General features: G+C 47.7%; 1 protein-coding gene across 1 annotated transcript; it reads left to right on the forward strand.

Annotated features, from left to right (window-relative positions):
- The first annotated feature begins 4689 nt into the window (after positions 1 to 4689).
- Positions 4690 to 14358, forward strand: LOC123144291 (putative multidrug resistance protein). The gene is made up of 6 exons (XM_044563374.1): positions 4690 to 5091; positions 5201 to 5255; positions 5343 to 5979; positions 6079 to 6619; positions 11732 to 12619; positions 12705 to 14358. The coding sequence occupies exons 1-6, from the start codon at positions 4867 to 4869 to the stop codon at positions 14073 to 14075; spliced, it is 3717 nt and encodes a 1238-aa protein (XP_044419309.1). The 5' UTR covers positions 4690 to 4866; the 3' UTR covers positions 14076 to 14358.
- The last annotated feature ends 627 nt before the right edge of the window (positions 14359 to 14985 follow it).

The following is a 14985-nucleotide window of genomic DNA, read 5'->3' on the forward strand; positions in this document are numbered from 1 at the left end:
ACGATGAGTCCGATACAACCTTGCGCCGGAGACCTTTCCTGGTCCCCGTGCCCTTCTTCTTGGCCTTCTTCTCGGGCGCCTCATAGGGCGCCGGAACCAGCATCTCCGTTAAGAGAGCCCTTGCTGGATCTTCGGGCAGTGGGGCCGGACAATCGATCCGCTCCGCTGTCGCGACCCAGTCCTGTTAAATGGCATGAAGGCTTAGATCCTCACATGATTATACTGGGGAAAGAATCATCTTATGAGATATAAGAATCTTACCGGATTGGCGAGGCGCTTTGTGCTAAGTCCGCGATCCTCGGTAAGGGGAGGAGGTACCTCGGCAGACTTGAACAGCACCATCCAGATGTCTTGGTGCGTCATGCCGAAGAGCTCTCGCAGCGTCTGATGCTTAGCCGAGTCGAACACCCACAAATTGAATGCCCGTCTTTGACACGGGAGGATCCGGCGGAAGAGCATGACTTGGACCACGTTGACAAGCTTGATTTTCTTGCTTATCATGTTTTGGACGCAGTTCTGGAGTCCGGTCAGCTCCGCCGATGAACCCCAGGATAGGCCCTTCTCTTTCCAGGAGGTGAGCCGCATGGGGATGCCGGATCGAAATTCGGGGGCCGCCACCCAGTTGGTGTCGCGCGGCTCGGTGATGTAGAACCACCCCAATTGCCACCCTTTACGGTCTCCACATAGGAGCCTTCGAGCCAGGTGACGTTGGGCATTTTGCCCACCATGGCGCCTCCGCACTCCGCTTGCTGGCCGACTACCACCTTCGATTTAACGTTGAAGGTCTTCAGCCACAGGCCGAAGTGGGGCTTGATGCGGAGGAAGGCCTCGCACACGACGATAAACGCCGAGATGTTGAGGATGAAATTAGGGCCAGATCATGGAAGTCCATCCCGTAGTAGAACATGAGCCCGCGGACAAATGGGTGGAGGGGAAATCCCAGCCCGCGGACGAAATGGGTAAGAAATACAACCCTTTCATGGGGTTCGGGGGTGGGGACGATCTACCCCGCATCTGGGAGCCGGTGCGCGATATCTACGGGCAGGTATCCGGCTTCCCGGAGCTTCGTAATGTTCTCCTCCGTAACGGAGGAGACCATCCACTTGCCTCCCGCTTCGGACATGTTTGGAGTGGTTTTGCGGAGAGAATGCGAACTTGGGCGCTGGAGCTCGAGTGCGCGAGAATGGATGGGCAGGGAAGAAGAAGGCGTGGGTAAAAAGGAGGAATCCTTGTCCCTTTATAAGGGCGAAACTGTGCGCCTCCACACCTGCCTGGTAAACTCGCTTATTCCCCAAGCGCCGTGATTAATGGCGCGGTTGGGTTACCCACACCCGTATTGATGAGAATCCCATGATAAGGGGACACGATCTCTGCTTCGACAAGATGTGCCAAAAAAACTGCCTCACAATATGTGCAGTAGCTGGTTGAGAAAAACGGTTCGAATAATGACCGGGCCATGGCCTGATGTCACGTTATGAAAGGTTGTCAGCAGATTAGATTTGTGCAAATATTATACTCTCTACAGTGGTATGTGGAATTTGTTTTGCAGAGCCGGACACTATCCTTGTGTTCGAAATCTTCTATGGAGTATTCGGAGGAAGAACCCGCCTTGCAATGCCGAAGACAATCTGCGCACCGGACTCATCGTCATTGAAGCCTGGTTCAGGGGCTACTGAGGGAGTCCTGGATTAGGGGGTCCTCGGACAGCCGGACTATATGCTTTGGCCGGACTGTTGGACTATGAAGATACAAGATTGAAGACTTCGTCCCGTGTCCGGATGGGACTCTCCTTTGCGTGGAAGGCAAGCTTGGCGATTCGGATATGTAGATCACCTCCCTTGTAACCGACTCTGTGTAACCCTAGCCCTCTCCGGTGTCTATATAAACCGGAGGGTTTAGTCCGTAGGACAAGAACAATCATAATCATAGGCTAGCTTCTAGGGTTTAGCCTCTACGATCTCGTGGTAGATCAACTCTTGTAATACTCATATCATCAAGATCAATCAAGCAGGAAGTAGGATATTACCTCCATCGAGAGGGCCCGAACCTGGGTAAACATTGTGTCCCCCGCCTCCTGTTACCATCCGCCTTAGACGCACAGTTTGGGACCCCCTACCCGAGATCCGCCGGTTTTGACACCGACACGAGGCGCCTACGATGACTTCGTAAATCTCAATATGATATGCCGGCTCAGTCTCTCGGAGGTGCTCATAGGGATAGGGTATGTGTGTGTGCGTTTATAGGGATGAGTGTATGCGCGTATGTATGAGAGCTTGCGTCTGTAGTGTGTTCAAAAAATTGGACAATCACAAGTTTTCTAGTAAAAAATAACATATCTTTTTTTATGGGTGTACGCATATGCGCGCCCCTGCGCGACACCATGGAGAATGCCAGGGCGTGTATCACGGCGTCAAGGACGACCGTGGCGGAAGGTGGGTCGTCGCATCGCCATGTATAAGCGTTCGTGGACGTGGTTATATTATATTTCTTGTTAGTCATATAGAAAGCTAGGCTACATTCTCAAATCAAGTATGTCTATTTAAATGACAAAAAAATTATTAAGGAAATATCTGCTACAATATTTGGTAGTCGTCATCGTTCGTAGCATCCATTCATGCAAAAATATTTTAAAAATCAAGCGTTGAATCAATTTGAAATGCAATTAATTAGGCTCATTTAAATAGGATTTTTTACACCAAATTAATTTAGAAACTGATTCATTAATTTAATTAATTAGGTAGACAGTTAATTATGCCTACAGTTAATTAGAAGTAGGGATTTTCTCAATTAGGAAAATAATTAATTGATTAGGTTGGTAGTTAATTAGGCATGTAGAGAATTAGGTAGGTCATTAATTATTTGTGTAGTTAATTAATTAAAAAAGTATTTAATCACGTCGAATCATTTTGAAAGCGCTCATGGGCAAGAAAGATCAACAGTCTCTCAACGACATGATCGAGCACAATTCACCAACATGGACAACGGTTACCAAGCGCTTGCGAGTTGCGACATGGGCGACCTAGGGTTCTCCAAGACGGATGAAGATCATACTCTACAAGATGTCCACATGCTGACGGTTGCCGGAACGTCCATGGGTGAGGACAACACGATACAACATTGATCGGGTGGTTAATGTTATATTGGAAAGCAAGAGTGTTCTAAGAATAAGAAGAAAAAAAGAACTAAAGCGACCGAATGGTCCATGGTGGTGAACAAGGAAAGAGTGTTCCAAAAAAGATAAAGCAAAAAAAGAGTATTCTTGAAAATAAGTAGGAACGAGAACTAAACGAGGAAGGAGGGAGAAGAAGATGAGGCGTCGCTGACGAACGCGTTGATATTGACGTGGTACTGGTTGGCGCCAGCAAAATGGATTAGTGAATAGGCTAGGAGTAGAAGATGTGTTTAACCCACTCTATTATATTGTAAACATGAAAATTTTCATCTCTGTTTCAATGCACGGTGAAGGTGAGGTGAGCGTTATCTTTTAAAATCAGTACAGACACAAGCGCTCATATACACGCACATACACTCACCCCTATGAACGCATGCACGCACACCCTATCCCTATGAGCACCTTCGAAAGACTGAGCCGGCATATCATCTTGAGATTTACGAAGTCACCGTAGGCGCATCGTAGTCGACGGGCGTCTCCTCCCACTGAATGCGCATCGCCGGAAATCCTGAAATAAATCCAGGAATAAATGCGAGCACCAGGATTTGAACCCTGGTGGGCTGGGGATACCATAGTCCCTCTAACCATCCAACCACAGGTTGGTTCGCAGGTGAGCGTTATCTAATTTTAAGGAGGAGGCTCCAGCGAGAAATATCTAGCGGGAAACCGAGCAGGAAGGCAAGGGTCTGACAGAAAAAAGTAAGGGTGCGTCATGGTATGGGTTTTTTTTTGTTGGATCTGCATGTTGGAGATAACGGGTGAATATCAGGTGCTCCGGTAGCACCTTATCTTAGGTGCTCCGGTAGCATCTCGGCCATTGGATCGTGATCCAACAGGCAATATTCACGGGATGTGGATTCAAGCGTCATTTCAAAAATGTTTTGGGGTTTTCTACAAAATTCACATTGACCAAATGTTGTCCATTCGATTGATGATCCAACGGCCGAGATGCACCGGGAGCACCTTATCATCAGGTGATCCGGGAGCACCTGATATTTTTCCTGGAGATAACATATAGGATAGTCCAGACAACCACGTATCTCCTCAACATATGGTCTGTATTTGGGGGGACCGAACGGTCCAGAAGGTTTAATTTTGTGGGACATACTTAACGCTTGTTTGATGTTAAAACATATCCGGGCGTATAAGGAAGAAATGAGCTTTTGAGATGACTTTAGTCATTTGTTTAATTATTTATATACATTATAGCTAGTAGCACGAATTTGATTAGCATTTGTTCTGCTAGTTTAAGAGTTAGGCGTGGCTGTTAATAACATCGCGAATTTAAGAGCGGTACGCTCAAACGCACGAAGTCTGTTGAGGCAAAGCCTCGTACTGGAGATTTTTTTCAGGGCCAGCCTTTTAGCGCCGCAGTTAGTTCTTTGCGTCGACGCAACAACAGAATTTCCCAGGACCGGGCGGGAATCATCAAGAGAAAAGTACTCCGGTCCAGGATAACTCCCTCGCGCATGCACCTGCTGCCCGGCGCCCTATATATAAGCCAGCCGGAGCCATCCCTCTCTCCTCCGGCGGACAAGCTTGGCTAGACAAGTCAGAGTCTACCACCTAATTAAACGACCTGAAAAGGAGGCCGCCGGATTATACTTCTATACTCCAACCTAGAGTCAGTCAACATATCGAGTAAAACTCCCCATCAGAAGCAACCAGCGAGCGAGCTCGCGGGTTCGCCGGGCATGGGTGGCGCGGCAGACGCCAAGAAGGCGCCCTTCGGCTCGTCGCTCGTGTCGGTGTTCATGCACGCGGACGCAGCGGACGTGGCGCTCATGGTGCTGGGCCTCGTGGGCGCCATCGGCGACGGCGTCTCCACGCCGGCGATGCTGCTCATCACCAGCCGCATCTTCAACGACCTCGGCAGCGGCCCCGACCTCCTCCAGGAGTTCAGCTCCAAGATCGACGAGGTACGACTTCGACATTTCTTTCCGCCCATTGTTCAGCCGGCCGTGGCAGCCATGACGAGAATATTAACATGCAATTCTCGTGTTGAAATGAATCCACTCGATGGGCCAGAACGCGAGGAACCTCGTCTTCTTGGCGCTGGGCTGCTGGGTCATGGCGTTCCTAGGTGAGTGACAACGACAATATGTTTGGATGCCGTGCCAATGGCGTACATGCAGTCATGCATTTCTCAATGCGATCCATGCGTGTGCAGAGGGGTATTGCTGGTCACGGACGGCGGAGCGGCAGGCGTCCCGGATGCGCGCGCGGTACCTGGCGGCGGTGCTCCGGCAGGACGTGGAGTACTTCGACCTCAAGGTGGGGTCGACGGCGGAGGTGATCGCCAGCGTCTCCAACGACAGCCTGGTGGTGCAGGACGTGCTGAGCGAGAAGGTGCCCAACTTCGTCATGAACGCCGCCATGTTCTTCGGCAGCTACGCCGTGGCCTTGGCGCTGCTGTGGCGGCTCACCCTGGTGGCGCTGCCGTCGGTCCTGCTCCTCATCATCCCCGGCTTCATGTACGGCCGCATCCTCATCGGCCTCGCGCGCCGGATCAGGGAGCAGTACACGCGCCCGGGCGCCGTCGCCGAGCAGGCCATCTCGTCGGTGCGCACCGTCTACTCCTTCGCGGCGGAGCGCGCCACCATGGCGCAGTTCTCGGCGGCGCTCGAGGAGTCGACGCGGCTCGGGATCAAGCAGGGGCTCGCCAAGGGCATCGCCGTCGGCAGCAACGGCATCACCTTCGCCATCTGGGCCTTCAACGTCTGGTATGGCAGCCGCCTCGTCATGTACCACGGCTACCAGGGCGGCACCGTCTTCGCCGCCTCCGCCTCCATCATCCTCGGCGGCCTGTACGTAGCAGTAATCTAGTTTCCGGTCCATGTCCATGCACGATACATAGCCGCGCGCGCGCCGCCATTAACGAGGAGCCATGAAACGCGTGCATGCAGGGCGCTGGGGTCGGGGCTGTCGAACGTCAAGTACTTCTCGGAGGCGAGCGCGGCGGGGGAGAGGGTGCTGGCGGTGATCCGGCGGGTGCCCAAGATCGACTCGGGCAGCGACACCGGGGAGGAGCTGGCGAACGTGGCCGGCGAGGTGGAGTTCAAGAACGTGGAGTTCTGCTACCCGTCGCGGCCGGAGAGCCCCATCTTCTCCAGCTTCTGCCTGCGCGTGCCGGCGGGTCGCACGGCGGCGCTGGTGGGCAGCAGCGGGTCCGGCAAGTCGACGGTGGTGGCGCTGCTGGAGCGGTTCTACGACCCGTTGGGCGGGGAGGTGGCGCTGGACGGCGTGGACATCCGGCGGCTTCGGCTCAAGTGGCTGCGCGCGCAGATGGGGCTGGTCAGCCAGGAGCCGGCGCTGTTCGCCACGTCCATCATGGAGAACATCCTGTTCGGCAAGGAGGACGCGACGCCGGATGAGGTCACCGCCGCCGCCAAGGCCGCCAATGCGCACAACTTCATCTCCCAGCTGCCGCAGGGCTACGACACACAGGTAATAATCAATTACTACAAACTTTTTTTATTTTATTTTTTTGAATTACTACAAACTTTTTTCTTACTCTAGTACCGTGATTCGCAATCCATGGGAACTGTTTCCTCTTTGCAAGTCGCTGTCGATTTCCTTTTCGTCAACTTTTGTTCTCGTTGCGAAATGCCTATGCGATTCGTCGAGTTGTTTTCTCCGCGAACTTTCTTCTAACATGTTCGGTGGATTAGAGTACGGAGTCACACAAAATGCGGTAAAAAGGCGAGAATTTTCATGATGTTGTTTCCTTTTCCTTCTTTCTTTGCTCTCTCTATGTGTAGTTTCTCTCAAAAGTCAAGAGCGAATACCCAATCGATTACTATTAGTGAAAGGAATACGATTCAGATAGTTTTAAAACGTACTATTAAAGGCTAGATTCTAAAGAAAAATCAACAATATACAAATCATAGAGCACCATCCCAAAAAATGGAAGCTCTACTTTGCACTGACATGAACATGCCTAGTTATGGAGTATGTATATGTAAGAAAGATCTTACTGGAACTGGAAAAGATAAGAATAAGAAGGGATGTAAACCATAAAGGTGCTTCCGTTTCCATACCCCTGCAGTACCACAAACGGGGCGGGAATTTTTGGAGCATGGCTCCACATGCACCCATGAACAGTAATTAAAAAAGTAGTAGTACTGAATTTTGTTGTAACATAGATCGAAATGACATCCATGATAATCTAGAAAAAAGACATTGCTTGATGAATAGTAAGATCCCAATGGTGCGCGTGGAACCATATTCACCTTGATATTTTGCCACAAACTGGCCCAAACTAACCAACAGAATAACTGAACATGTCACAGCGAAATTCTCCTCGTAGTTTAATTGAACAGGAATACTACTGGTAGGCAGCCGCGGCGTGTGGCCCTGGAATCCCAACTCCTCCCGTTGTACGTTGCGAATTGTGCCTTCCTTTTATGGAATAAGGCATTTATTGATTGTTTTCTAAAAGTAGCAGCACCCTTTGTTTCTAGTGTGGTCACCTTTTTTAAGTAAGCATTAGCACTGGAATAAAATCTTTTTTAGTTTAAAAAAAAGTAAGCATTAGCACTCTACTGGTCCGTGTAGCCCAGCCGCGGGCAAAGAACATGGCCCTTGCCTCTGAAGAAAAGCCCTTACGCAATCCGGGATTCGGAAGGAGCTCATCATCCTGTCGAGTTCTCAGTCCCACCAAAATGCAACCCCTCAGTTTTGTTGACCCAGTTAAAAGGAAATACTCTCTCTTATGTCTCAAAATCAAAATAGTATCAGAAAACGTCTTACATTTTGAGACTGAGGGAGCACTAAAGTCGTCTAGAAAAGAAACCAGTTCAATCAAATTTCCCTCAACCGTCCGATCTACATCCCACAGCCAGAGTCATATTCTTCCTCCTCCCGTGTCTGCCCGTAGACTCACCCTTCGACGCCCGCTGAAGTGTCGGCTCCCGCATCCCCGTCTCACCTTCGGAGGCACCCTTCGACGCCCGCTGAAGTGTCGGCTCCCGCATCCCCGTCTCACCTTCGGAGGCTCCGCAGATTCGACTGGCGCCTGAATGTTTTTCGGACGCCTAAAGAATAGCAAACGCGCAATAAGTATCATTATATGCCATCACATAGAAAGTGATCCGCTCAGTATCCAGTCTCCATGAATGTTGCCCTTCCTGCACCAAGTTCCAAATTGGGGACTCAGTTGAACGAAGTCAGCAGAATGGAAGCGATGCCCATGATTAAAGTAGCACACACAACACCATATTGGGTACACATGTAGTAGGTGTTTGGATGGAGACTTGCAGTGTGAGAAGTGTACCCTTGGAGCGACCTCAAGGATCCCAAGACTGGAGATGCGCATATGCACAAAATTTTAACACCAAGTCAGGCACTGGAAAGCTACCATATCATCCTGCAACAAAAGAGTTCATTACATACAAAAGTTATTTAAAATTAAAGCTGACAAACATATGAAAACCTGAGGACCCAGTCAGGCAGTGGAAGTCTGCAAGCTAATGAACAAGAAATCACGCAAACTAAGGTGCATCATCAGACAAAACAAAAACAAAAACATAAAGCTCTAAGCAACGATTTACTCCCTCCGTCCCAAAATCAGTGTCGTTGTTTTAGTTTAAATTGAACAGATTTGAAGTAAAACCACGACACTTGTTTTGGGATGGAGGGAGTACAAAACATTTCACTGCGGCACATTGCTCTGGGATGAAGGAGAGTGGCCGCCTTGTGGTGCGTGGGCATAAAGTGCATCATCCGTCACCAGTTCAGCTTCAGCATACAGTTCAGCCACCCTTGCCACCAGTTCAGCTTCAGCATACAGTTCCTCTCCACTTAGTTCTTCTCCAGCAGACCTGACCTGCCACACATCACCCATCCACTTCTGGGCAACAACAAATCAGTGCATTATGATCTCTCAATCGTTTTCAGTACCGAAAGAATATTGTACCAGATGTCTTCCAAATACTCGTACTGCATGGCAGCATGAGTTCTAAATGGCAGCATAAGCTTAATTATAAGCTAAGGTCAAATGTTAGAATCCAGCATAAATTGCCCAATAAATTTCATCTTTTTTCCCTGTTAGCTCAAAGTCGGTACTATTACTTCTAAGGCTGCTATAACACCCCTTCACGGTGATTCGGTTCGAGTGGAGATGGCATGGAAATTCAAAGCACTCGCTTTGCAGTTTCAAATATGGCCGATGGCGAGGGCTAGGAATCATAGAGTGGTGAAACCCAAGTGGAAAAGGGAGGCTCGTCGGCCCACCACTCAGGGTGTGTGCCTCCATGTCCATGGTCGGTGGGCACTGCCGGCAAGCAACTAGGAGGCCTTTTTGCAAATCTAGTAACAAGAAAAGGCTTGCCAGCCAACAGTTATGGTGTTCCAACTTTCCCAGCAAACAGGATTTTCACCCAGGTCCTGTCATGCACTAAATATTTTTGGGGAGTGCCTAGAACTCATTTAGATAAGATATAATTTGGTCTCATTCACCTTGAAAACAAGAAAAGGTACAACCCACGTCAACACACACGCATCTTATAGCATCACATCCAATGGCTATAAAAGGTGAATGAGACCAAACTATATCTCATCTAGATGAGTTCTAGCAAAACTAATATTTTTGACAGCAATATGTTAGGCAGAGATCTGACAGAAGAAAGTGCCCGTGCGCCGTGCGTGTGTACGTGTCGTGCCATGGCTGGTTCTGAAAGGCAACTTTAATCGACCAAAAAATCAAAAACGATTCAGAAAAAGCATCACTGATCTGGTCCGCTGCCGCCGGTCACTGCAAACTCTCACTCAGCGTTAAAGGGAAAAGGGTGTGACTTTTTCCAGCCACTGTGCTGTTCCAACATAGGTCTTCTTCAAGATGCAGCCCCCAGCTAATAATGAGAGATCCCCTGATGATTCGAACTCCAAGTGGCATGCATGTAAACCTCAAAAGTTCATTCATGGCCAGAAACCCCACCACTACCATTTCTACTGTGTGCAAACCTGCTGTGGGGCGCATAAAATTAGGACGCACTAGATTTTGATGTGGGCGAACCAGCTAACACAATGACCTGATAGGCACTAAAAACGCTGCCCTCCCTGTTGAGTATCTACCAGTTCATATCCATGTACTCAACTTCCATTTCCATTGTTCAAGAACTATGAAAAGATCACAGTAAAGTGTCCCATGAAAATGATAGGCACCTTAAATCTTTCCACTGTACCTACAAACCACACTAATAACACTGTCCACTTATCAACTGAACAAGCTTGCCAATGTAACCAGTGCACAGTGCACATATCACATATGCAAATATTGTGTTGGAAAAAAAACATGGTTTGCCAGTGATTGTTTTCAGAAGTCAGATTTACCTTAATGTGGTTGCGGCGAGTAAGTGTATGGCTTGAGAATATATGATCAAGTCGTGACAATACGACGGATAAGTGCATTTTTGGAAGACAAAAGAAAAATAAGAATCCAAATCTGCAAAAGTAAAGGTATATGGTCAGTATGATGATGTTAAAGTAGATAGCCACATAACTAATGTCCATGTCAATTGTCAATATTATAGGATAAAGAAGAGTAATGGCCTTCAGGACGCTTACCACTTTGATTCTGAACCACTATTCCGGCCAGGATCAACTAACATGGAAGGATAGGATGACTTAGTTCTGAGAATGAAAAAATGAATCCAATATTGTATGAACACATACTTGGATCAACTTTCAGTGACTATCATTGTCCATGATCAATTGACGCCATAGGGGTAAATAATGAGCCGAAATATTGATGGAACAAACATGATTTCATACTTAAAGTGACGCTGTTATATTCCTCCGATGCTGATGTTTACGAGGTCTCTAGGTTTTCAGAACAAAGGCTTCCTGCCTATCATTTACTCCCTCCATCCCATAATGTAAGACGTTTTTTGACACTACACTAGAGCCAAAAAACGTCTTACATTATGGGACGGAGGGAGTATTTATCAACTAAAGTTGCTGTTTATTCCCTGCAACGCTTTTGACTACCACTGACAGCTTATGTGCTCAATTTTCTGGGCACAGTATGTAGGGAGGGTAAATTTACATATATTGATGAATATGATAACCCATTTTACAAATGCTGAGCTAGATGTCTAAGATAAGCTAGGTTCAACTTTGAGGTGGCAACATTAGATGTTTATAATCAATGGAGGAACGGCCGAGCAGTATGTAAACAAACAGACTGGAGTATACATACCAGTGCTGCATTAGTATATTTTTTACTGTACTTGTGCATAGGATCATAGGCATTTCTTCCAAAAAGGGAGTATCACACAGGCATTTCTGAATATTCTTCTAGTGAGAATGCAGTTTTGAAATGAAAAGGAGAGTTGTACATACAGAAGTTTGAAACCAAAATAAAACTCACTTATGTGTCTTCGAATTTGATGTACTTGTCACAAGAAATTAAGGATTAGAATTGTTAGCTCATCAAGAAACTAGGTCATCTTAAGCTATTGATACTTTCCTATTTTTCCTTCTTATGTGAAGTTGTGAACTAAATTTGTGGTTCACACTCCAATAGTCTGGTATTAACCGTGCTTGAAACAAAAACAGGTGGGTGAGCGTGGTGTCCAAATGTCCGGAGGGCAGAAGCAGAGGATTGCTATTGCCAGAGCAATCCTGAAGTCACCCAAGATCCTCCTCCTTGATGAAGCCACCAGTGCATTGGATACTGAGTCAGAGCGTGTCGTACAGGAGGCACTCGACCTGGCCTCTGTAGGCCGGACGACTATCGTCGTTGCACATCGCCTCTCCACTATCCGCAATGCTGACATGATTGCTGTCATGCAGTACGGCGAGGTCAAGGAGCTGGGCTCCCATGAAGAGCTCATCGCCGATGAGAATGGCCTCTACTCATCTCTAGTTCGCCTTCAGCAGACTAGAGAATCGAATGAGGTTGATGAGGTCAGTGGAGCCGGCAGTACTTCTGCCGTGGGGCAGTCCAGTAGCCACAGCATGAGCAGGAGATTCTCCGCGGCTAGCAGGTCAAGCTCAGCCCGTTCATTGGGTGATGCAGGCGATGCTGACCACACTGAGGAGGCAAAGCTTCCACTGCCGTCCTTCAGAAGGCTGCTTATGCTTAATTCACCAGAGTGGAGGCAGGCGCTTATGGGAGGCTTCAGTGCAATTGTGTTCGGAGGCATCCAGCCTGCTTATGCATACGCCATGGGAAGCATGATCTCAGTCTACTTCTTGACCGATCACGACGAGATCAGGGACAAAACAAGGGCCTACGCTCTCATCTTTGTCGCCCTTGCAGTGCTCTCGTTCTTGATCAATATTGGACAGCATTACAACTTTGGTGCTATGGGAGAATACCTCACCAAGAGGATCAGGGAACAGATGCTAACAAAAATCCTCACTTTCGAGATCGGATGGTTTGACCGTGATGAAAACTCCAGCGGTGCCATATGCTCACAGCTTGCCAAGGACGCCAACGTGGTAAGTACTAGACAGAAATTAAGCATGTTGATACTTCAATGGAAATTCATCTAACCTTGCATAATGATTTTGTGTTTTGTTACAGGTGAGGTCTCTAGTGGGTGACCGTATGGCGCTGGTGATCCAAACAGTTTCTGCGGTGCTTATTGCTTGCACCATGGGTCTGGTCATTGCCTGGCGCCTGGCCCTTGTCATGATAGCAGTGCAGCCTCTCATCATCGTCTGCTTCTATGCTCGTCGTGTCTTACTCAAGAGCATGTCCAAGAAATCAATACAGGCACAATCCGAAAGTAGCAAGCTAGCTGCTGAGGCTGTCTCCAATCTACGCACAATCACGGCCTTCTCATCCCAGGACCGCATCTTAGGCCTCTTCAACCAAGCACAGAACGGCCCACGGAAGGAAAGCATCCGGCAGTCGTGGATTGCAGGCCTTGGCCTTGGCACTTCCATGAGCCTGATGACATGCACATGGGCCCTGGATTTCTGGTTTGGTGGCCGGCTCATAGCTCAGCACCACATTACTGCCAAGGCACTCTTCCAGACCTTCATGATTCTAGTAAGCACAGGGCGTGTGATTGCTGATGCAGGTAGCATGACAACAGACCTAGCTAAGGGTTCTGATGCAATCGCCTCGGTGTTTGCTGTTCTCGACCGGGTAACAGAAATCGACCCTGACAACCCTGAAGGATACAAGCCAGAGAAGCTTAAAGGTGAAGTGGACATCAGAGGAGTCGACTTTGCATACCCGTCGAGGCCAGATGTGATCATCTTCAAAGGATTCTCTTTAAGCATCCAATCAGGCAAGTCAACAGCCCTGGTTGGGCAAAGTGGCTCTGGCAAGTCGACCATCATTGGGCTTATAGAGCGATTCTATGACCCGGTGAGGGGAATGGTAAAAATTGATGGCAGAGACATCAAAACATATAATCTTCGAGCCCTGCGGCGGCACATTGGACTGGTCAGCCAGGAGCCAACGCTATTTGCTGGCACAATCAGAGAGAACATTGTGTATGGCACAGAAACAGCAAGTGAGGCAGAAATTGAGAATGCAGCAAGGTCCGCCAATGCACATGACTTCATCAGCAACCTCAAGGATGGATATGACACATGGTGTGGCGAGAGAGGTGTTCAGCTGTCAGGAGGGCAGAAGCAGCGCATTGCTATTGCCCGTGCCATCCTGAAGAACCCGGCCATCTTGCTACTAGATGAGGCTACCAGTGCACTGGACAGCCAGTCCGAAAAGGTGGTACAGGAGGCACTGGACAGAGTGATGGTTGGCAGGACAAGTGTGGTGGTGGCACACAGGCTCAGCACAATCCAAAACTGTGACCTCATCACTGTGCTCGACAAAGGAATTGTTGTGGAGAAGGGCACACACTCATCCCTCATGTCAAAGGGTCCCTCTGGAACATATTATAGCTTGGTTAGTTTGCAACAAGGAGGCAACCAGAACTAAGTATTTCCATGAGAATAGAGCACTCGTATTTGAATTAGAACTGTAAGCAAGGATGGCAATCAGATCATCTAAACTTACGGCGACAATGGGCTATTTTTCCTCCTGTTGCACTATCGGTATATAGAAGTGTACCAAGCTTGTAGTTTATTCATATAACTGCTGGATATGTATTGCAGTGATGCAAAGGTCAAGAAATCTAAGATAAGCAGTATAGTAGGTTTCTAGGTTGTATCTGTATTTATTTTTCTGTCTCCTAATTATTCAAAACCACTATACTTATTCACAACACGGATTTGTACCGGCACGAGCTAAGTTTCACAATTCAAAAGTAGGAACAAACATTAATTAAAGTTTTATATCTTTGACCCAGATGTGGATTGACAAGGAACGCAAGGAAACAAATAAATGAGGTCTACAATCCATAGAGCGGTAATAATACGACAAAGTCATAAGAACAGAGAAGAGACAAGTATGTGGTTGCAATTTTTCTATGTTAGTATCAAAATGTTAAAAGACCAGCAATTTTTATGAGATGTGAGCATGAGTAGATCCAGTGCGTAGTCTATGGGAGGTATCCCCACTCCCTCCCCCAAATAATTTGCAAAACTCACTAGTTCATATACATGTATGTCAAATTTAGTCTAGCGCAACACCTCAAACAAACCACTAATGTCGTTGAGGATTTCAGCACACAAATACCAGCTTTATTTGGACAATTGACTTGATGAAATACAACACTATTGCTAATTCTAAATAGATTATTAGTGTCACTTTTACTAACATAACCCTGCAACTTCTTGTATCAACACTTGTTTATCTGCTACTCTGTTGTACCTAGCTAGTTGGGGTTATATCAGATACAATAGAGCCAGTTACTTCTCTTGGATCTTGCTTTAAGTATTGCAATCAT

This window comes from Triticum aestivum, chromosome 6D (assembly GCF_018294505.1).
Source record: "Triticum aestivum cultivar Chinese Spring chromosome 6D, IWGSC CS RefSeq v2.1, whole genome shotgun sequence".
Lineage (NCBI taxonomy): Eukaryota > Viridiplantae > Streptophyta > Magnoliopsida > Poales > Poaceae > Triticum > Triticum aestivum.